The sequence below is a fragment of the Carettochelys insculpta genome, chromosome 3, assembly GCF_033958435.1.
Source record: "Carettochelys insculpta isolate YL-2023 chromosome 3, ASM3395843v1, whole genome shotgun sequence".
NCBI lineage: Eukaryota > Metazoa > Chordata > Testudines > Carettochelyidae > Carettochelys > Carettochelys insculpta.
The window spans coordinates 125,060,407-125,083,016 of NC_134139.1; the positions used below are offsets into that span (position 1 = coordinate 125,060,407).

The 22,610-nt window shown below is 44.9% G+C and overlaps 1 protein-coding gene across 1 annotated transcript in view; it reads left to right on the forward strand.

Moving 5' to 3' along the window:
* AK9 (adenylate kinase 9) overlaps window positions 1-22,610 on the forward strand; it is a 153,211-nt gene that overhangs the window by 110,711 nt on the left and 19,890 nt on the right. Inside the window, exons 29-32 of the mRNA XM_074989121.1 lie at window positions 5,962-6,164; window positions 8,568-8,786; window positions 11,363-11,576; window positions 20,157-20,358. Of these exons, the coding sequence (XP_074845222.1) occupies window positions 5,962-6,164; window positions 8,568-8,786; window positions 11,363-11,576; window positions 20,157-20,358 (838 nt within the window). The remainder of the gene's footprint in view (window positions 1-5,961; window positions 6,165-8,567; window positions 8,787-11,362; window positions 11,577-20,156; window positions 20,359-22,610) is intronic.

Consider the following 22,610-nt stretch of genomic DNA (forward strand, 5'->3'; position numbering starts at 1 on the left):
TGTCCCCTGCATCCTACAAGATGGCTGGGGAGTCCAGGATCTGGGGGTTGTTCTTCCCTTCTGCAGACCCTCCCATGGCCTGTAGGCTGTTGAAGTGGGGGCAAGGCTCTGGGGGCTGCCCCAGCTTCCAGTGGCCGCTGTTGAGCCTTCCGGCTGAAAGGGGGAAGGTTTTTGTAGCTGCTTCCAGCTTCCAGTGGGCTCTGACTCCCCAACAACTGCACACGATCACATGGGACAGGCTCTGTGAGTCACCTCCCTCCAGTTACCCCCCCCCCCATTGCCTGCAGACTGTCTACAGGGGACCCAGGCTTTGTGGGGGATGCCCCCCTCCAACTGGGCCCCTGCAGTTTGCAGGCAGTATTCAGGGCAGGCTTCAGTGGGTTGCTCCTCTCCAGATGCCCCCCATGGTCTTCAGGCTGTCCGCGTGGGCCAGGCATGGGGACTGGCCCCTCTCCAACTGTCCCCGCAACTGCAGCAACTTTCCCATGGCCTGCAGGCTGTCTGGGGAAGGGCCATGTTCCATGGAGCTGCCTCCAGCCTCCAACACCCCCTCCTGTAGTCTGCAAGCTGTCTGTGGATTGTCTCTACTCTAGCTGGCTCCCCCGTGGTTTGCAAGGTGTCTGAGTGAGGTGCAGGGGGCTGCCCCTTCTCCTGTTGCTCTCTCTCCATCCACACCCCGGAAGTCCGCTGGCCGTCTGTGGGGGGCAGGCTCTTGGGGTTGTCCACCCTCCAGCTGCTTCTTGTTTCTTGCAGGCTGTCTGGAGGGGGCAAGCTGCAGATGGTTACCCCTTCTCCAGCTACCCTCTGCCCACTACTCTCCCGTGGCTGGCAGTCTGTGTGGGGAGGGCAAGGTTCTATGGGCTGTCCCTGGCCTCCAGCATCCCCTCCTGTGGCCCAGAGGCTGTCTGGGGGCTGCTTCTCCCTCCAACAGCCCCGTCTGCAGCTTGCAGGGTTTCCACAGGGCGGGAGGGCAGGCTGTGAGTTTGGGCAGAGAGCTATTTACCAAGTCTTTGGCTGCATCTATGCTACAAGATAAATTCAATTTTTAATAAATTCAATTTTTAACCTTGTTATTATGAATTTTAATTAAGTATCCATAAAGCTTCTTGAAATTTGACCCACCTTTTCTCCATATCGAGTTTCCATGTCCCCTTGTCCTGTGCAAGTTTGAAAGCATGAGCATTGCACTATAGGTACCTATCCCATAGTGCCTTAGCCCAGGTTATTTTTGGGTGTTTCATGTTTGAATCCCAGAAAGCAAAGCACTGTTCCAGAATTCAGAGCACCAGTAACCATGAGAAAATGAACTGGAGATTGTGCCATTTCCTGCTGCAGCATTGCAGTGCAAGCGTGGATCCCCAAATGCTTCAACTCATATAGCTCACATTGTTTCGGCAACCACACTGGCTGTTGCACAATTTTTCCTTCAATTACAAAGCTCAGTGATGGTTCAGTATCATAATGGTGATGATAATGATGATGGCAATGGTTTGGAAGAGAAAATCTCCCAACTGCAGTCCAAGAACTCACAACTGCTGGCTGCCCTGGATGCATTGGTGACAGCGGAGCAGCAGCTTTGGACTCGTGAGACCAGCACACACTGGTGGGAGAACATCATTTTGGAGTCCTGGGATGACCAGCAGTGGGAGTAGAACTTTCATGTGTTTAAGTCCACTTTTATGGAACTTTGTGATGTGCTGGCCCTCCCTCTGAAGTGCAGCAACACAAGAATGAGGCCAGATGGAACAGTTCAGAAGCAAGTGGCAGTCACACTGTGGAAGTCTGAAATGCCCAACAGTTACCGGTCAGTGGCAAATCAGTTCGGGGTGGGCAGATCTACAGTGGGGTCCATGGTGACGCAAGTAGCTCATGCAATCTGTTGGCATCTCCTCAGGAAGACCGTGACCCTGGGAGATGTATAGGCTATAGTGGATGGCTTTGCTGCCCAAGGGTGTCCTAACTACGGTGGGGCAATAGATGGCATGCTGTAAGGGAGTAAGAGGAAGGCAGGGCAAGGCAGGGGTTAAACAGAGCCTGAATGCCCAATTAGCCCCACCTGGGTTCACCTGCAGCCAGTGTCAGGCTTGGACACAGTATAAAAGAGGAGAAGCTAGCCCAGTTCAGGGCTGACCAGCCCAGAGACAGGAACTGGCTCTGGCACATGCAGGGCCTGAGCCAGAGCTGCCACCAGGTCAGCCACTGTAGGAAGCAGCCTCCGAACCCTTCCCCAGGCAGAGAGGGGGAGAGCCCCAGAGAACCCCCTCCCTGCTGCCTGGCTTCTGCAGGACACAAGAGATTCCTGAAAAATAAAAAGAATGTTTAAAAATACATTAAATACAATAAATAATCCAAAGAAATTCTGGGTGGAAAGGGACATGGGAGGGGAGATGCCCATCAGAGCCTGGCAACCATGTGGCACAGGGCATCCCTGTAAAGTAAAAAGAAATGCTGGGTGGAAAGGGACATGGGAGGGGAGAAACCCCGCAGACAGCATTGGGGGGTGGGCGGGTGGAGCACCTGCCGGCTGCTGCAGGCAAATGTAAAGGGGCAGGAAGCATGTTAAAAAAAAAACTATGCAAATTCCCATGCTTATATAGGTTGCCCAAGAAGACATCACCCTCCTAAAACTAACAGATAAAGACAAAGAACACCTCCTCATTCTGTGTGATCAAAAGCCTGGAAAATTTGGTAAAATGTTGTGTGGTGCCATGACACCAAATGGCTATCTGGTTGCTTGGTGTGGCAAGGTGTGCTACTGTGGAAGCTGCAACAAGTCAGGACTGTTCAAGAACCTCATGAAAAAAATACAGGAGTGCCTGGATGAGGCCTTCAAGGAGCTCCATCCCAAGAACCATTAACACACTGTTCTGAGGGGCACAGAACCATAGCTAGCAAACTGTACCCATACACCATCCTATCCCTATATCCACCCCCAACCTGCTTCTAACCTGCAGAATAAAAGCTTGGTCCATGGGACTCAGGGACTGGCTTGGAGGGAAATGCCATGGTGAGGACCAGTTCCAGGTCTATGGTGAAGAGTTCTGGGCTGTCTGGAAGAAATTCCTTGGTCCCCTTCCTCCTCTCTGTTGCTTTCTTTCTCTGGGGCACCCAGCTTCTCTGAGCTCACCCCAAATTCCATACCAGGCCTCCAGAAGTGTGGTAATGAAGACCAGGCTCCATGGTGGGATTACTCCCCATAAGCATGTGCAGCTATTGATAATAGCAGCAGGTCCATGGAGCTGCCCCTTACCACTGGTTGGCTTCCCAGATTTCTTGATAGGCATGCCCAGCATTACATTGAGTCCTGGGAGTAACCTCGGGCGGTCATCTCATGCAACATCTGATCATAGATTGCTGCCTTTCTCTTGGCTTTCCAAAGTCTCTTTGCCAACAATTGGTCTCTCCAAATCACAAGAAGATCCAGAATCTCCTGGTGGGTCCACAGTGAGGCTCTCTTGCAACCCTAAGAAGCACTAGGCAGATCACTACCCTGAGTGCTCAGTATTGCAGTAGATGGCTAACGATGCAATTGCTACGGATGCGGTGCAATGGCTACCAATGTGATGCAATGCAATGGGCAAAGAAATTTTTCATAATGGGTTTCCTTTATATTTGCAGGGCTGAGTGCTGCTGAATTCCAATTCAAATTCTAATTCAAATTCAAATTCAAGCAAAAATTCATGGGCTTCCTATGACCTTTTTCCTGCACACATGGATGGAGAACAGCATATGAAGAAGCGGCCATACATGGAGGATCACCTTGTATGACCATGTAGCTTTGTGGGATACATACGGGACACTTCTGGATGCTAATAAATTCGAATTCAGGACATGGCACTTCCACACTAGCCTTTATTTGAGATTTTATATTCGAAATTGACTCTGTACCCATCCTGTAGTATCAACGCTTTGTTATGGGTATTATGGCTCAATAAATTGAGCTAATAATATTAAATGTGAAGACAGTGACATTTGAATATCAAACTAACTCCTTTAAATTTGATTTTATCTCATAGTGTAGATACAACCTTTGTGGCAGACAAGATGGCAGGGCCTTGCTGGCCTCTCTTTTAGTGCTGCAGCTGCCCCCCATCACCACTCTTCAGTATTGCATCCCTCCTGTCTGTGCCCTTCCCTTTTTCCTCATTGTTCCTTCTGCCCCCTACTTTTCCACAGTCTGAGAACTATGGGATTTGAGGCATTTCCGGCTTTGGAGGACAACCAAGCCCTGACCATGGTTTAAGTTAGAGTAAGAGGAAGCTGCATGCCAAATTTTGTGGTTGTAGCTTTTACAGTTTAAGAAGAGTTCTTGGAACAAATATAGCTTGGAAAGACAAACACACTTTAGATAGATAGATAGATAGATACTGAGTATGGTTGAAGCTTTATCTGAAGCTCAGTGACTGTAATTTGGTTGGTGATGCATCTCAGTGGGTTAGTTGAGTTAGTCTGTAACTGCAAAACCAACAAGGAGTCCTGTGACACCATATAGGCTAGCAGATTTATTTGGGCATAAGGTTTCATGGGTAAAAATCACTTTGTCAGATGCATCTGTCAGTCTATAAGGTGCCTCAGGCCTCCTTGCTGGTTTTGTAATTTGATTAGCATTTATGAACAGTAAGTTGACATATTACAAATTTAAAACTAAAATCATAACAATACATGAAGCTATTGCTGAAAATTAATCTTCAGATGAAAACTCTTTAAGTTCTCTATTCAAGTTGATGTGTTTTAGTGAAATAGTGTACTCTGTTCCTATTCTCTTCTTATTCATATCTAGGCACCTCTGCCTACCATCTTTGCAAATTAATTATATGCAATAGTGGTTGATGAAAAAGGGAAAGCATGTGATAGCACAGTGGTGAGCAAAGTGGGAGGTAGATCTCCTTGTTGGGAGGGGGTGAAATTTCACACGGAGGGTGCAGCACGATCAGCTGCTACGGTTCAGGCTCATCTATCTCATTAAAAACGGGGGAATATGTTACTGGTTTTATGTATGTTGTGGGGGATCACAGCCTGGAGCATATTATAGTGACCTTAGAGAGGGCAAGTATGTGGGCAGTTGGGTCAGTGCCTCTATGTTTCCCTGGGACTGAGGCTTGTCAAGGATCAGGCTGCAGCAGCAGGTTAATCCAGCATCTGGGGCTAATCAAGCACCTGTAGCCCATTAAGGCCTGTAGAATCTTTTTACAAAGTTTCCCGTCAGGTAAGGTGGTGGGGAGAGAAGAAAGTGGATGGATCAGGAAGGATGGAAGAACCACAGAGGATAGCCTGTGAGAGGGAAGGGCAGCAGCCAGTAGAAGGTGCTGAGGAAAGTGTCTGGGGAAGTGGCCCAGGAAAGAGGCTGGTGCACTTTGGCTGAGGGAGACCAACCCCTCTAATAGCAGCTACCTAGTGTCCCTGGGCTGGAACCCAGATCAAGTGGGAGGGGACCAGGTTCCCCCCAGACTGCCCCACACCCTCTGGGACAGTTCAGAAGGGTTAAGAGGAGGCCCAACATCCATGGGGACCTCCTCCCATTTCTGTCTGTACCGATGATGAGAACTGCTCAATAGGCTGTTCCCTGCCCCTGGGAAAACTAGGAGGTAGAGCAAAAAGGGAAACACTGAGCCTCTGAGGCATCTATTTAACTGCCACAAAGCACAGGATCCACAAAGAATACCTCAGGACTTTGTCACAGTGTGTATTCACATTTCTATGCCCATGAATAAAGCTTTTACATTCTACAAACTTATTTTCTTACATGTGCAGAAAGGGTTTTTCTTCATATGCACATGACCAAAATTTCCATTGGTTTGAATTCCATTAGACAGGTTGTAGGGGGAGGTGGCCTGCTAACTGCGGGGATGAAAGGAGGGGCCTCATGTAAAGAGTTTGCTCACCCCTGTGACAGAGCATACTGTTTGTTTCTTTTGTCTGAGCATCTTGAAACAATTGAACATCTTATGCTTCAGGCTGCAGCATACAGGGAAGAAGACGAGGCTAGTTATGAAGAGGATGAAGATGACGAAGAAGATATTGAACTTATTCTGGAAGAAGAATTCCCAAAAGAGGAAGAGGTAGATGAGGAGGAGGAAGAGCAGGAGGCTGATGCTGCTGAACGCATGAAAAATGAAATTACAGAAAAGTATGAAGCAGATAGTAATAATGTACAAGGTGTACAGGTACTTTCTTCATTACATACTTTATCAAATCATATGCTGTGAGGCAAAAAGTGCTTCTGGTTTTATAACTGGTTTAACTTAGTTGTCAAATTTCAAAGTTACAGTACTTCAGATCTTTATTTCCTTTTTATTAGCCAGTGAGTGCGTATCAGACTAAATGGTCATAATGGATATTTCTGGCTGTCAAGTCTGTAACTGAAATTTCTGAGATCCTCATCCAGGCAAAATTCCTATTGAGCCAAATATTTATGTTCTTGTACACTTTTCAAGAAATTTTGCTGTAGTCAATTTTGTCTCCATAAAGATGAAGAGAGAAGAAGTGCAAGTGCTCTTTTAAAATCTGAAGCATAATTTCATTTGGATTTCACATTTTATCCATAGATGCTTGAAACAGCTCCTATTATAAATTGTATTTTCCAAATCCATTTTTTTCTTTTAAGGTTAGTATTTCAATATATTTCCACTCCCAAGCTGGAGTTTCTGACCATTGAAAAGTTGAGTACTTCCAAGCACAGAATTCTAATTCTAGTCACAGCTTTACCAATGACCCCTGTTAGCACTGTAACCATGCTGACATCATTAGGTTTCAATTATTATTTTACAAACTACTGGACTGAGAGTCAGAAAAATCTCCTAACATTCACTCCTTGCGTTTCAGGGAGGAGTGATTTGGAGAAAGGACATTGTCTTACACCCATGATACATGCTTCCATTAATTTCCGGAGAGACTGACTTTAACGTGTAGTTCTAAACTGAAAAATGACTATGTAAAAGTGTCATTTTCTTACTTTGATGAACTGCTTCCTGCAATGCAACTTTAGTCATGCCTCCTTGCTATCACAAAGATAGGTTCCTGTCGCTGTTACTCTTTGTCATGCTTTTGGGATTAATTGCAGTTCTGTCCCCTTTCTGAGTGTAAGATAAATATGCAGAATGACAGTTAAGAAAACCACCATATTTTTCCTTATAAAAATATGATACCAAATCATGGAGCGGCAATAAAAATTTGAACACCTTTAGTGCCTCTTGTACAGCATAATTTTAGACTTCTTCAGATACAATAGACCCAGTGATACATGCTTACATCAGCACCAGGTTGGAGCTGAAGAAGTGCTGCATGTTTTTTGAAGGTAGTATATTTACAGATCCTCATTTGTCTCCCATTCTCACCACTGAAGTTGAGGAATATATTTGTTTGATTAGTATCTTGATGACTAATTTAGTCTAAAAGGTACAAGCAGATGAGAATGTTAACAATTATTCCCCCAAGCAGTGAATAAGCACCAGATACTGAAAAGGTGGTTAGTGTTTTAGAATTCTGCACTCCATAGCACCCTGTGTGTGTTGTGATGAAGCAAAGACTCAAAAATGTGGATCTATATAAATACTAAATTTAAGAGCAACAATTACAGGTTAGTATTTCACTCCTACTGTGCCTGACTCTCATTTTAACTTATTTAGAATTTATTTTCCCATAATTGCTGATATCCAAGAATTTTGTATAGACAGAGATTTATTTATTAATAAATAACCTATTCTTCCTATCTGTTTCATTCGTGATTGCCACAATTAGGTATTATATCTCAGTCAATTATGCAATAGTAAATGTTGATATTAAAACATTAGATAACAGCCTCTCTAAAAGGATCCGGCAGATGAAAGAGATGAATTAGAAAACAGGCAATTTTTATGTTGTAATTAAATGGCTGAGTTATAATAGGTGAGCAGAGGTCAGTAGAATGAATCTGCTGAGGCTTTTCTGGCTCCTTACTAGAATGCAGTTGAGGTGTCAGGAGAAATGGTGCCCTGCTATTTGGGGGGACAGTTGGAGATCCGGTGGCAGCTTAGTCTGTGGTTCTGGAGTTCCCTGTGACAGGGAACTGACAGGATTCATGTATAATGTAGATGAGAACATGATCAAATTGTAAATAAACAATCCACCCCACTCAAATCTGTTATATCAGTTCTGCCACAAACAGCATCTGACTGGTCACAAGTACCAAAATGGACAAAGAGGTACTAGGGAACAGAATTTTATGCACAGATAATAGCTAAATAAGCAAAGGGGGTCAGATAAAAGTGAAAAAATACATGATATTTTATCAGCTTTGATAAGAGATATTTTAAAAGTTTAGCTGAAAAGTTTGAGTATTCAAAGTTAATTGAAATGATAGCTTTTTATTTTTAGAATATTATAATACTGTAACATAACTTTTGATAATGAAAACAAAGGGGACATATCCTCAGATGAAGCTGAAGTCAACAGAGGTACACCGATTAATACTACCATAGGATTTAGTCTGAAGATCACTAATAGTTAATGGCAGTTATTCATATTACCCTTTATTATAACATTTGTTCATGTTTGTGATTTTTGCCATACACTATGCTTTAATTTTTCAGGAAGAACTTGAAAGATTGCTGATACCAGTAATCACCATCAATGGAGGGCGAAAACCTCACATTGTACGTTACCAGTTATTTAGCAAGTTGAAACATCTAGTGGAAAATCGAGAAAGCATTTTTGAGAAATGTTACCCAATAAGTTTGCCACTTGCACACAAGATGCTGGTTCTCTCTTATAAACATCCCAGTTCTTTTGGTCAATGGGACCCAATCAAGGTAATGTAATTAAACAGCTAAAGTGTACTTTGAGGAAGTAATGCATGCTTGTTTTCTTTATGCCCAGTGCTTTTTTTGTGCCAGTATTTGCTGGTACTGAGTACTCTGGTAAGGGCTCCTCTTACTCAGGCCACTGCTTGGTTCAGTCTTTCACCCCTTTCCCCAAGCGGCTGGGGCTTGCAACAGGTCCCTGTGGTAGGGAGCCCAGGCACTCCCCTGGGACTCCCTCCTTTGCTGTTCTTGACCTTAAGCTGGTATGGCTTGCTCTCTACTTTCTGTCTCTTGCTCTGTCTCTCCTACACCTCTCCAATCCCCTCTTCCATTTTTTCCCCCACCTTCAAACTGTGGAGGTTTTTAAAGGCCTTCATCAGGCCAGCAGTGGAGTCAGCTGGCCCCAGTTTGCCTGAGCCAGCTCCCTCCAAGCCCTGCTGCCTGATTGCCCTGCTCCCTTCTGCTTCTATTTAGCAGGTCTTTTCCCCGTCTTTAGGATGCCTTTCTCTCGCCCTGCAGGAGCCCTCTGGCCTGACCCTGCCACAGAACCGACACCCCAGCTGCAGGATTGGCTGGGGACGTAGGGGGTGGGGAGTCAGCTGAGTACCAGCTTATGCCTATATAATTAATAGAAAATATCATGAAAAACACATCACTGAATAGTTTCATCAAACACCTCCAGGGCAGGTGGAGAGTGGGTGGGAGGGACAGCGGCTGCAGCGGTGGGGGGTGGCATCCGCCCAGCGATCCACTCCAGGGTTCCAGTGATCCGCTCGAAGGTCCGTACGAAGGACCCCCAGACCTCCTGGTGTCAGGCCAGCGCCTGCTCCTGCAAGTGGAGCCGGCACTCCTCCACTTGCAAGCGGCGCTCTGACACCTCCACCTGATGCTGGAGGGTGGCGAGGACCTAGAGGTCAGCGGATGCCCACGGTAGCTCTGGCAGTGGCGGGCTCATCCTGGGGCTGGTCCGTGCTCCGTCGCCTGGCTGTCGTGGCGTGATGTCCTGGGGGGGGGCAGGGCTGTCCGGCACGATTGACGTGGCATCTGTGCTGTCATGGCCCTCAGATGGTGTGGCTGAGGAGAAGAGCAGGGAGAGCACAGACAGCCGTTAGTCTGGGCCCTGACCCATAGCCCACCTCCACCACCCCTCCGCTGCTGGGACCCCATCCCCTGTCCCCCAGGATGATGGGTGTGATGTCCCCGTGGGTGACCCCCTTCAGGGGTTTTTCTCCCCCCTACCCCCAGGGATGGGGCGTGGCGCTGTCCTGGGGGGCAGGTGCTGAAGGGCTCCGGGGGCCATGCTGCTGCTGTTCTGGGGCCATGATCTGGCTGGGCTGTGGTGGGCTGGGGTCAGCTGGGTGCATGGGGGTCCTGGTCATGTTCCTTGCCCCCGCCCCTTAACCTGGGGTGTGTGCCTGGGGTACATACCTGATGGTCCGCTCCCACGGTTGGGAGACACCTGTTGGGCAGACGCCCTGCTGGAGCGGAGGTCAATCAGGAGCCCCCTATCACTGGAGCTCTCCTCTTCCTCTTCTGTCCCAGGGGTGGGCTCCTCTGGAGGGTCCTGGTGTGCAGGGTTGGCCTCCAGGCCAGACTCCAGCTCCAGGGCTGGCTGGGGCTCCTCGGCCAAGGTGTCAAGGGTGGCCGAGGGGGGGTGGAGTGGAGGTGGTGTACTGGGGGCCCAGGATCTCCCTGAGCTCCCTGTAAAAGGGGCAAGTGGCGGGGGTGGCCCCAGACCTGGTGGCCATGTCCTGGGCCCGGGCGTAACCTTGCTGCAGCTCCTTGACCATAATCCTGACATGGTCAGGAGTTTGGACAGGGTGACCCTGGGCGGCCAGGCCCTCGGCCAGCCAGGCGAACGCGTCTGCCTTCCAACGCTTGCTCCCCATTACCTGGAGCTCCTCCTCCTTGCCCCAAAGCCCCAGCAGGTCCCAGATCTCAGCATCCAACTAGGAGGGGTCCCGCCACCTCTCCTCCCCACCGGCTGGACCGCTGGGAGCCGTGGGTCCCCCGGGGGGTGTGCCCTGGGGGTGCTCAGGGTGTTGGCTGGCTGCCATGGGTTCTGGGTGGTGGACTGGGGTGTCTGGAGGACATGCAGTGTGTGCAGGTGTCTGTGCTGCCGCCTGCACGCTCTCAGCTTCCTGCCACAGGAAATGCGAGGGCATAGAGCTTTAAGGGCTGCTGCACATGGTGACCATAGAGCCCTGCAGGGGCTGGACAGAGTGTCTCTCAACGCCTCAGCTGATGGCTGCCATGGAGGACCCCACTATTTCAATGTAGCAGGATGCAGATTGTCTATGCATGCCCTACTTTGATATTGGACATTGAAGTAGGGCGCTATTTCCATCTTCTGATGGGGATAGCAATTTCAACATCTCGCCACCTTACATCAATTTCAACTTCGAAATAGCGCATGGCGCGTGTAGATGCGCCATGCGCTATTTCAAAGTTGGGCCAGCTATTTCAAAATAGCCAGCTAGTGTAGATGTGGCTACTGTGTCCATGAATCCACTCTTGTAGGATGAGGGAAGAAGAGACTATGAGAAAGAGTAAAGTAACTCTTTTCCATTTTGCATACATTACAGCTAAGTAAAGGAGATACACTCAAGCCTTTCCAAAACCAAGAGACTCTAAGCTTGCCTGTAATCCACCGGCAATATATTTATTTCTTTTCAAGTAAAGAAAATAAAGAAAAATTCATGAAAAATCCCATCAAATTTATCCGTCAGCCACATCCCAAGACATCTGTGCCAGTTAAGATAGCAATTGTGGGGCCTCCAAAATCTGGGAAAACTACAGGTAAGGTCCAGTAGTTTTAAGGGTTAGGGGCTTCCCTTATAATGGGGATTTTGTCTACCATGATTGTGTTAGCAAGATGTACAAACAAGTCACTAAAATTATTGCTGTTGCCGTGCATAGAATGCTGCAGTTAGTTTTCCCACTGTCCTGTTTATCAGCCAGAAATATCTATCTTCCCCCAACTCAAGCCTGTCCTCACTTCTCAGGAAGGAAGGATACTCTGGTGGTTAAGGCCCTGGACTGCCACTTGAGAGGTAAGGGTTCTGTTCTGTCCCTAGAGCTGACAGACAACCTATGCCAAGTGGCACTGGTAAATCACTTAATCTCCTATGCATCAATTCAAGGGTTGATTTTTATGCCGTTTCCCCTTGTAATATTTGAGGTTTTTCTAGGCACAGCTGAGAGGGCCAAATCAGGGCAGATTGCTTTAAACAGGGCTATTTAGAGCCAAGACCGGGGATCCTCCACAAGGCACACCAAACCAGTCACAAAGAGCACTTCTGTTGCCATACTGGCTAGCAAGATGTCACACAAGCAATTCCTTCAAACATTCCAGCTTTTCTTTTGCCACAAGTACCCTCCCCACACAGATGAGAGGTTATGAAAATCAAACTCACAAAATCCAAACAGGTTGTTCCAGTCCCAAAGGACCAGCTACTTTCCAAGGTCAATGTATACCTCAGATCTTGCCCAAAAGAGCATGTTGTTCTAATCCTTTAGAACAGTAATTCCCAACCTTTTCATCACTGCAGCTTTCCAGTCATCCCCCACCCCCAAACCATTTGTGGCCCCCCAATCAGCCCCCAAACTAATCATGGACCCCCATCAAAGCCAGTTCTAGCCACTTTTTCATTTCAATGAAAAAGGAAACCACAATATAGATTTTCAGACAACAATAACAATATTGGAAGATTTTTAATTTAAAAATAATTGATTTACCTTTGCAATTTATTTAAAAACTTATTTTCTATGATCATTTTTATTTTTTTCACGGACCTCCTGCAGTACCCTTGCGGCCATGGACCTGAGGCTGGAAACCACTGCTTTAGAATCTAAAATCTAAAGGTTTATTAATAAAAAGGAAGAATAAGTTGAGAGTAAAATTGTTAAAGCAATCAAATTACATACACCGATCACAAAGTGCTTGCTGCAGAGGTGGAGTAGACTGCTATCTTAAAAGTGCCTGGAATACATCCTTTGAGGAAGGGTCATCAATCCTTGTGGCCTCAGTTGATGAAAAAGGTGCTTCTGAAGTGATGAGCTGGAATTAAGACAAATGGAGGAGCTCTCATCAACATCATCAACATCAATAACCGTGGGCTCAGCACCCGTTGGTGTCTGATGCCTCTCTCACTATTTCCTTCCATCTTTCCCGATCCAGTGCAGAGGGGCTTAGTTTCTGTAGACTAGCTCCGCACCAATCTACTACATCATCCATCCGTTCTCTGTGGGGTCTGCCTCTCCTATTCGACCCATCCATTTTGCCAAATTCTAGGGTCTTGATTTTTCATTCATCGTTCATTCTGCAAATATGTCCAAATAGTTGTAGCTTCCGTTTTATAACCTTCTGCAGCAGGTTCTCTTTTGGCTGTATCTTCCTATATAATTCCACAGTGGTGACTTTCTGCATGCATCCTATTCTCAGAATCTTTCTATAACAACTCCTTTCAAAGAGCCAATATTCTTCTTTTCGAATCTTTCATTATCACCCATGTCTCACATCTGTACAACATGCTGCTGAATGCACACATTTTCAAGATGCCCAGCTTCATTCTTAAGCTAATTGCTTTGCTTTTCCAGATCTTATCTGTCGCCTTCAAACTCGCTCTTACTTTCGCTATTCTAGTTGCTATTTCCTTCTTACAGTCTGGATCATACGTTATGTTGCTCCCCAGATATGTGAACTTCCCTACATTTTTTAATTCAATACCATCGACACTGATCTTCCTTCCTATTTCCTTTTCTCCAAATACCATTATTTTTGTTTTATCGATGTTTATAATCAGTCCGTACCGCTTCCCTTCTTCATTTAACACCTGCACCATTTTTGCTAGTTGCTTCTCATCTTCCTCAATGATAACTATATCATCTGCGAACCTCAAGTTGTTAATTCTTCCCAGGCATAGATATCCCTTCTACCTCTTCCTTGATCTTGTCCATCGCTCTCTCCAGATGTGCGATGAAGATACTTGGCGATATTGGATCTCCTTGTCTTGTACCTCTACTTGTTTTAAACCAACTTCCCAACTCCCCGCATGTTCTCACCGCTGCCTCCGCATTATCACTGATATCTTTCAACAACCGTATTAGTCTGTTATCCACTCCGTATGACTCCAACACCGCCCAAGTCACTTTCTGCTCTGTACTGTCAATTGCCTTTTGAAAATCGACGAAGCAAGTGTGTATGTTTTTGTTCTTTCATCGAGCTTTCTCCACTATCAGTCTTAGTGCCAATATCTGCTGTATGGTACTTCTATCTTTTCTGAACCCTGCTTGCTCGTCTGCTATATGCTCTTCTATCTGCGATCTTAATCTCTCAGTCAGTATCATCATCAGCACCTTACCTAGGTGACTTTTTAGGGCAATCATTCTGTAGTTCTTGCACTCCAATGTTATTTCCTTTCTTGGGTGCTGTCACTAGCACAGATCTTGTCCATTCCTTAGGCGCCTTCCCTTCTTTCCATGCTATATTACATAGTCAGTGTGTTTCCTGAATCATGCTTTCTCCACCATATTTAACCATCTCTCCTGTGATCTTATCATTTCCAGGGCTCTTGTTGTTCTTTAGTTGTTTCACTGCTTTTTCTACTTCCTCCTTTGAAATATCGGTCTCGCTCTCGATGCTCGGGAGAGATATCTCTTTCAGTTCTTCAATCAGTCTCTCTGAGACAATCGGGTCCAACTGTGCAGGGTCCTCTTTATATCTTTGCCATGTGGAGGGAGCTCCATTGCTCTCCCTGTGTGGAAGCACATCCAAGATGGAGCTGTCACATTGGCAGGTAACCTAGCCAAGTCCTTCTTAGGTAATCTGCTGTTGCCTCTCTGGTAGGCTACGTGTTCATCAGAGATAGACTGGAACCTGGTGACATTCTGTGTGTGTCAATTACTGCTTCATTTGACTAGGAACCCTTTCACAATAGGTTGCCAGGCCTCCTACTGAGGTCTCCCATAAACTAAAATTCTGAATACAAGTACAAAGCCAATACTTATAATGCCAAATATAAAAACGATACGTGCATATGAGCAGTAAAAACAGAATCAGCAAATCGTAAGCTTTTAATAGACGTCTCGCTTGGCCCAATTTGCACAAGCTTTTGTGCAAACATAGAACAGTGGTTGCGATAAAGTTTTGTATGTTCATCTCAAAATCCAGTAACGTCACATCCTTTCCATTGACTCTATATTTGTTTAGATTGGGTCTTCAGAACAAGTGCTGTTTTATAGTGCCTGGCATGAGATGTTATGATTTTGTTTGGAGCCTGTAGGTGCCACTGTTGTACATATAATAATATTCCTCATGTCTTTTTGCTTTCAGAAATCCAATCACTGATGCTGTGTGAGGCATTTCAAGCTCACCTAATATAATGCTCACATTATATATGTGGGCATAGGATAAAATAGAAAGAACCAGTGTAAAACTCCCCTTTTGCCCCTGGGAAATGCCAAATTCACTGTTGCTACCTCACATATAAATATAATAATTATCAGTGCAACCAAATGTCAGCCATCATACTTCTGGAGAGGTTAGCAGGGTACAGAACTGCAATATGAGGCTCTGTATTGGGTGCTCTTTCTGCCTTCCACTCTGAGCAATTAGATTTACTAATGTTAGAGCTGCTCTTTAATATGTGATTAGCACAGACAACTTTCATAATTATTTGGAAAACATACAGAAAGTTAAAGATTCCAAGAAACCCCATGGCAGACGCTCATCTCTGCATTACTCATACAACTGTATGATATTAACACTTTCTTTTATAATATTTTTTCAGTGGTGTTTTAAAGATATGAGGCTAGGTTCACCTGTCCACCATAGATGTTTTGCTAGTTAATGGATTCTTTGAAATGAGTGCAATTAAAAGAAAGGTGCGTAAAATTAATTCTTCAAGTAAGGATCCTTATGGATTTTCCACTTGAGGTACACATGCTCCCTGTGTGTGGGACCAGAAGTTCTTTTATGGCAGCATCATTAGTCTGTACCCAGTGTGCCTTCTCTTCATGCTCTGAGCCCAGGCGATAAGAGACCATGCAAGCCAACAGCTTCTCCAGTTCCTTTCTCTCACCTTTGATCTGACATGAAACCTATTTAGTGGCTGCAGCATTAGCTAGCATTCTTGTTCAACAACTGTAGTTAGCTGTAAGTAATTTTAAAACCTGTTTTGAATAGTTTCTGGTGAGAGTAGGTTAGTAGACACCCCACAAAAAACCTTCCCCATACACTGTACTGCAGTAGAACCCCAGTTACAACTTACCAGCCAAACACATACCTCATTTGGAGTTGAAAGTACACAGTCAGTCTGCAATAGGTGCACACGTGTGCGTACACACACACTTTTACAAAGTTTTTATCAGTAATGATAGCTCACCTCCTTTGTTAGGGTTCATCATCCTCTACCCCAATAACTACTCACAGGGAAGTCACATCAAGAGTATGAATGACAGTCTTGTTCCTATTCATACTTTTACATGCCTCAGAGACCAAAGTAAATGTAGAAAAGTTAATTTAGTCTCACAGAGATGATAGAATCTATAAGAGTAGTCATAGATTCAGTCAGAGTTAAAGCAATACCTACCTCAGGATAGAGTCCAGACTATAAAAGACCCTCATCATTCAGCAGTGGCTGACCACTCAGATGACAGATCTAACCTGTTGCATCCACATTGCCTCATGTGTTTATGTGAAACCATTTGCCTTCAGTGTTTAGAGGTGTGGCTATGGACAGCTGACCTGCCGAGAAGCAGTCTGGATCTTGCTCCCCCCCACTCAGAGTTCTGACTGCTCTCTTTTGGTAGGAAGAATATCCATGGGAATTTCCCGTTATCATTCCCTGACGCACAGGAAGTTTGATTACAGATGCACCCTTACCAGAGGGGAAGAGCCCATCCGATGAACACACAGCATAGGAAACTAGGGCCCACCAAGAATCACAGATGCACATAAACCTTCTAGGGCTGTGCACACTGCATGAAATCTGCAAATATTTCCTACCATTTATTTGGACCTTACACATTCGAAACTTGACAATAATTTATTATTTCAACAAACAAGGAGGAGCAAGCCCAGCCTCTTGTGTAGAAGCTGTTAATCTGGAACTCATGCAATTGCAACAAGATCAACTTCTTGGCAATGGACATTGTTGGTATGCACAACAGATTAAGCAGACAGCTCAGCAGACATTTCTCCAGAAACCAGAAGTAGGAGCTACACAACTCAGTGGTGCAGAGCATCTTTCAGTAGTGGGAATTTCTATAGTGGGATTTCTTTGCATTTCAAGGGAATGAGAAATGTTGGATTTAGTGGTTCAGGACAGCTCAGACCACATGCATGCATCTAGAGGGGATATATTTATAATTCAGTGATTGGGACATTTCCATGTGTAGACATTTCCACATGCCCCTTTTACCTCACTCCTGGCGAAAATCAAACAAGATGGAGCATCAGTAATTCTGATTGCTCCTTTAGTGGCTCAGGCAGTTCTGGTTCCCAGTTATTCTCCAGGTGTCCTCATATCCACACTTCCATATGCATCTGTTCCCAGCCCTACTGACTCAGGATAAAGGCAAGATCAAATGTCCCAACCCAGCATCACTTCATCTAACACTGTAGCATTTGGAGGGACAACAGATTTAGAAAAGTCATGCACTGAGGCAATGAAATCTATCATTAACAATGGTAGAAAAGATTCTACTAGTATATGCCACACAGCAAAATGAAAAAGATTCTTTACCTAGTGCCACCATGATCAGAAGAACCCACAATCTATACTGTTCTGAGCTATCTTCCCTCTAAAAATGTAATAGCTATGCATCAGCTCCTTCTGAATATACCTGGCAACTGTTTGCACTCTGGGATAGACATTCAGTTTTTGCTTATTCTAGAACAGTGTGCTTTCTGAAGGGAGTGAGATAAATCTTCTCTCCAGTGGTGAAATATACCCCAGCATGGGACTTCAGACTTCTCCTGCAGCACAGATGAAAGTTCAGCTCAAACCCTGAGCCTCATGTTAATTCATTCATCTGTGATTATTGCAACGCTGGTTGCTGTCACCTCAGCCAGAAGTATAGGTAAGCTGGGAGCCTCATGTTTGACCACCCAGTATGACCTTCCATAAAGATAGGTTTCCTTGAGGTTACATCTAAATTTACTTCTAAAGTAATTGCAGAATTCCATCTGAAGCATGTCATCCACATACATTCTATCTAAAGCTGCAGGCCATTAGAGAGGATAGGAAACTCCACTCTCTGGATGTCCATTGAGCTTTAGCCTTCTACCTACAGAGGATGAAATCCTTCAAAAAATCCCCCAAACTGTTTATTGCCTTTGTTGACTGTATCTCCTCACAGAGACTGTCAAAAAGGATACTGGACTGCATCTTGCTGTGTTATGAGCTGATAGTGACCTCTCCTCTTCAAGGCTTGAGGGTCCACTTTACTAGAGCACAGGCTGCAATGGTAGCTTCATTTTGTGATGTTCCTTTCCTAGACATTTTCAGAGCAGCACTGCAGCAATGTGGGGCTCTATCCACACCTTTGGGAAGCAATATTGCACTTTGGTTCAAGCCTCTTCAGCATCTTTCAGCAGAGCAATCCTTCGGGTACAGTAGGGTTCCTTGCACCGTCTTTGTTAATGAAAATTGCTTGAGTCTCTTCAAGTGGAATACCATAGGGACCATAATGCAAAGAAGAAAAGAGAATTACTTACATTATACCATAAATGGACTTCTTAGAGATGGGTGGTTCCTATTTGTATTTCACTCCACACCCTCTTTCCCCTCTTCACCAGAGCCTTATCCTATTTGTGGTAGAAAGGTAACTGGAGAGGCAGTCAGCTTTTATCACCCCTTGTCCCCTCAGTTGGGAGCATAAGGAAAAGGGTGCAGGCACAGACCAAGGGACATTGCCAGCTAAAAAGTCTTCTGTTCTCAGGAATGTGGAGCACACACATGTCAAGTGTAACACTAATACAGAACCTCAAGTCTCAAAGAATTCCAGTTACTTTACATGGTAAATTAACACTTCTTTATTTAACTTTCAATTTTTAATCTCCCCTTCCTCTTCACAAGTGCAAGATTCTCTGTATCTACTGCAATCCCCTGGAGTTTTCTCCCATGTTTTACCAAACCCGGCAGTCTTGAAACACTATTTTGTAGCCTGGAGTAGACTAGAAGAGACTCCTAACAGTGCAGCCCCATAACTGTCCAGAACCCAGACACTCTGGGTAACATTTTCCAAAGTACCTAAGTGCGCCTAAGTCCCATTTTGGAAAATACCTATATCACTTAGGAACCTAAGACCCATTGAAAGTATAACTATTTTACCCTTATTCTTTCCAGAAACAGCATGCACTTTCCACAGCATAGCTGTGTTTGTGGCACAGGAAGGCAAAATAACAGTTTTTAATCTGTTGTTCATATTTATATAATCCTATAGAGCCAGATAAAGTTTGTATTAAACTAAACTAGCAATTGTCAATATCTATAATTTTTTAAAGTAAATGTTAGCAGGCGATTGGTGCACCTTGATTGTTACACTGATAGAAATGAAGTTATACTAAAACTGTTTGTATACCATTTCCCATTTTCTTTAATCCTCATCCTGTAATTTCTGGTTTTGTTCCATATGTTTTATAACCACAAAGTTTTAAAGATATGTGCAAAATCAGATGTTTTTTATTTGTTTGCCTTAACTAAAATCCTTTGGTCTTCTTTACCATCTGCCCCCAACTACTTGAGGACAGTGGTGAAGGGTCTCTACAGAACTGTAAATTCCTGCAAAAGTTGGTATTCAATAAAACAGAATTTTAGTGAAAAGTAGAGAGACTTAGATAATGATGCAGAATGTGAACCACCAGCTAAGCTTTGCCTTATATTTGCATTAATTAATATCACACCAAGCACGTTGTGCAGCAATGCAACATATCAGACCATGGCAAGTAGCAATTTCTTTACCTTTTCTGATATTGTGGATAAATGTAATGTTCTTATAAGTTGTGATCTAATGATATTAGGGCCATACATAGACTGGAAAAGCACTCTGCAAATTCCAAGCATGTAGTGCATTTTAATATTTGAAAAGCAACATCCTCTATCTCCTATTCTAATACCGGACTCATAAAATGATGGTGATGCAGGCATTGCTTTGGGGGGGATCAATGTCAATGTCTGGGTATTTCTTCATTTTAAATGATATATACATGCACAAGCTTGACTACAACACATTCTAGTCCTCTGTCTTGCTCTGTAGCAGTAGCATACTACATTTATACACTCTTATCAAAATCATAATTTTGCTAAATGTGAACAATTTGAGAATGAATGATGTCTAAGTGAAAACTGAGTGTTTAAACTAAATTTTTTTCAGTTGCTAAGAAGTTTGCAAGTGTCTATGGGTTAATGCGCTTGTCTATGGGAGATGCTATAAGACTAGTGTTAAACAATCAGCCAGAGACTGAATTGGCACTTATGTTAAAGTGGCATCTTCATAAAGGACTGACTGCACCTGATGAACTGGCCATCCAGGCTCTAGAAGTGGCTCTTATGGATCATGTGTGCAGTACTGCTGGGTAAGAGATTTGTCTGGGTTTGTTTTCTATTTTATTTTATTTTATTTTATTTTTGGTACAATAACATTCTTTTCATAAGGACTGATGTGCATAACCATAAAGAAATGAGTGGTTTCACTAAAACAGGAATGGAGAACCTATTTTCAGTTAGGGGCCACTGGTCCACAGAAAAATGAGCCAGAGACCATACACAAGTAAGAAGAAGAAGAAAGAAAAATAAAAGCCTCCTCCTGATCTGGCCCCTTTGGCTACGTCTACACTAGCCCCAAACTTTGAAATGGCCACGCAAATGGCCATTTCGAAGTTTACTAATGAAGAGCTGAAATGCATATTCAGCACTTCATTAGCATGCGGGCGGCCACGGCGCTTCGAAATTGATGCGGCTCGTCCCGACGGGGCTCCTTTTCGAAAGGACCCTGCCTACTTCGAAGTCCCCTTATTCCCATCTCCTCACAGGAATAAGGAGACTTCAAAGTAGCCAGGGTCCTTTCGAAAAGGAGCCCTGTCTGGATGAGCTGCGCGGTGGTGAGCCGCGTCAATTTCGAAGCGCCGCGGCCGCCCACATGCTAATGAAGCGCTGAATATGCATTTCAGCGCTTCATTAGTAAACTTCGAAATGGCCATTTGCGTGGCCATTTCGAAGTTTGGGGCTAGTGTAGACACGGCCGTTATGTGACACATGAACAAAACCCAAACCCTCACTGGCCTGGCCAACAGGAAGAAAAAAAGACAAAATGAGGCACGTACATCACTCATGGTATACCAGGACTTACTCATACCCCATGGGGGTAAGAGACTTGCCACAGAGCTGGAGCATGAATGCCGGCTTGCCTGCTCTGCAGAAGCCCAGACCCATGCTGCAGGCCAAAGCAAAACAAGCTGAGGAATGGATATGGCTTGTGTGCTGTGGATTCCCCACCCCTGCACTAAAACATGTCAGTGGCACCCTAAATTTGTCCATTAAGAAGTTACACTGGTTCTGTCCACAGTGGAACACAAACGAGGCTCTCTACGTCAGTCTTCAGTTTTCAAGCATGATTTTCTAGTTCTCAAGCAAGAATATTCCACTTTCCTCACTTACCTTTTAATATTACACAATTTCTGAAATAAACTTTTGCAGTCAAAAAGTCAGTGTTTCATTGTACTCTGAAAATACCTTTTCCTTTTTCAATTTTGATGTCTCCCCATTCTGAGGCATGAGGATGGCATCTCTTACTTCAAATACCAGTGGCAACTCAGATATAGGGGCTGTGGAACTTGGCTATACAGTAGACCCCGATTTACGGAGTTTGCGTTCTTGCACAACCCCACGAGTCAAATTTCACATAACTCTGAGGAGCCAGAAAACTGACCAGTGCATCACCACCAGTCAGTTTCCCCTTTCCTGTGAGTGGCAGGCAGCCAAGAGCCTGGCTCTGGGCTGCCTGCCAGTCACAGAAGGGGGGAAACTGACTGGTACTGCTGCTCTGGTCAGTTTCCCCACTCCTGTCAGGGGTGGCAGCCAAGAGCCAGGCTGCCGCCCCTGGCAGGAGCTGGGAACCCACTGGCAGCCTGACTGTTGCCACCCTTGACAGGAGCAGGGAGGCTGCTACCCCTGACAGGAGTGGTGGTTAGTTTCCAAAGTGAATAGCAGAGATCTGGTGTCTGGCTCTGGGCTGCCCGCCATGTGCTGGTCAGTTTCCCGGCTACCCTGAGTGGCAGGTAGCCCGGAGCCAGGTGCCAGCTTCCCGCCACTCAGAGTCACGTTAACCCAAGATACATGCAAGTTGAGTGTGCATATCTGGGGGTTCTACTGTACCCATTCTGCCCTTGTACCAGGTTTCCCTCTCTCTCTCTCTCTGGTAGTGCAGACTGACAGTTTGGTGCTTTTTGTTTTTTATAGAAAAGCCAGAAAATAAAATCTGACTTCTGTCCCCTGACCCCTATGGAACCCAAAGTCCTAGTAGCCTGTCCCCAGAATGGGATCATCTGCCAAACTGACCAAAGTTAAGAAATCATCCCATTTCATCTTTTCAGCTCCTCTTTAAAGAAAGGAAATTCTCGCAGGACAGGATAACTAATTGATCTCTGACATGCAGTTTTGAGCTCTCAGATCAGGACTGAACAAGCTTCCCTTGATGTGTAGGTGTTGGGATGTTTTGGTGTATGTTTGTATCTTGGCCCACCAATGCCTAATATATGACAAGTATGTTTCTTTTTCTATATGGGTTAGAAAAACTTGTAGTTAAGGTATGAGATGTTAATGTAGATGT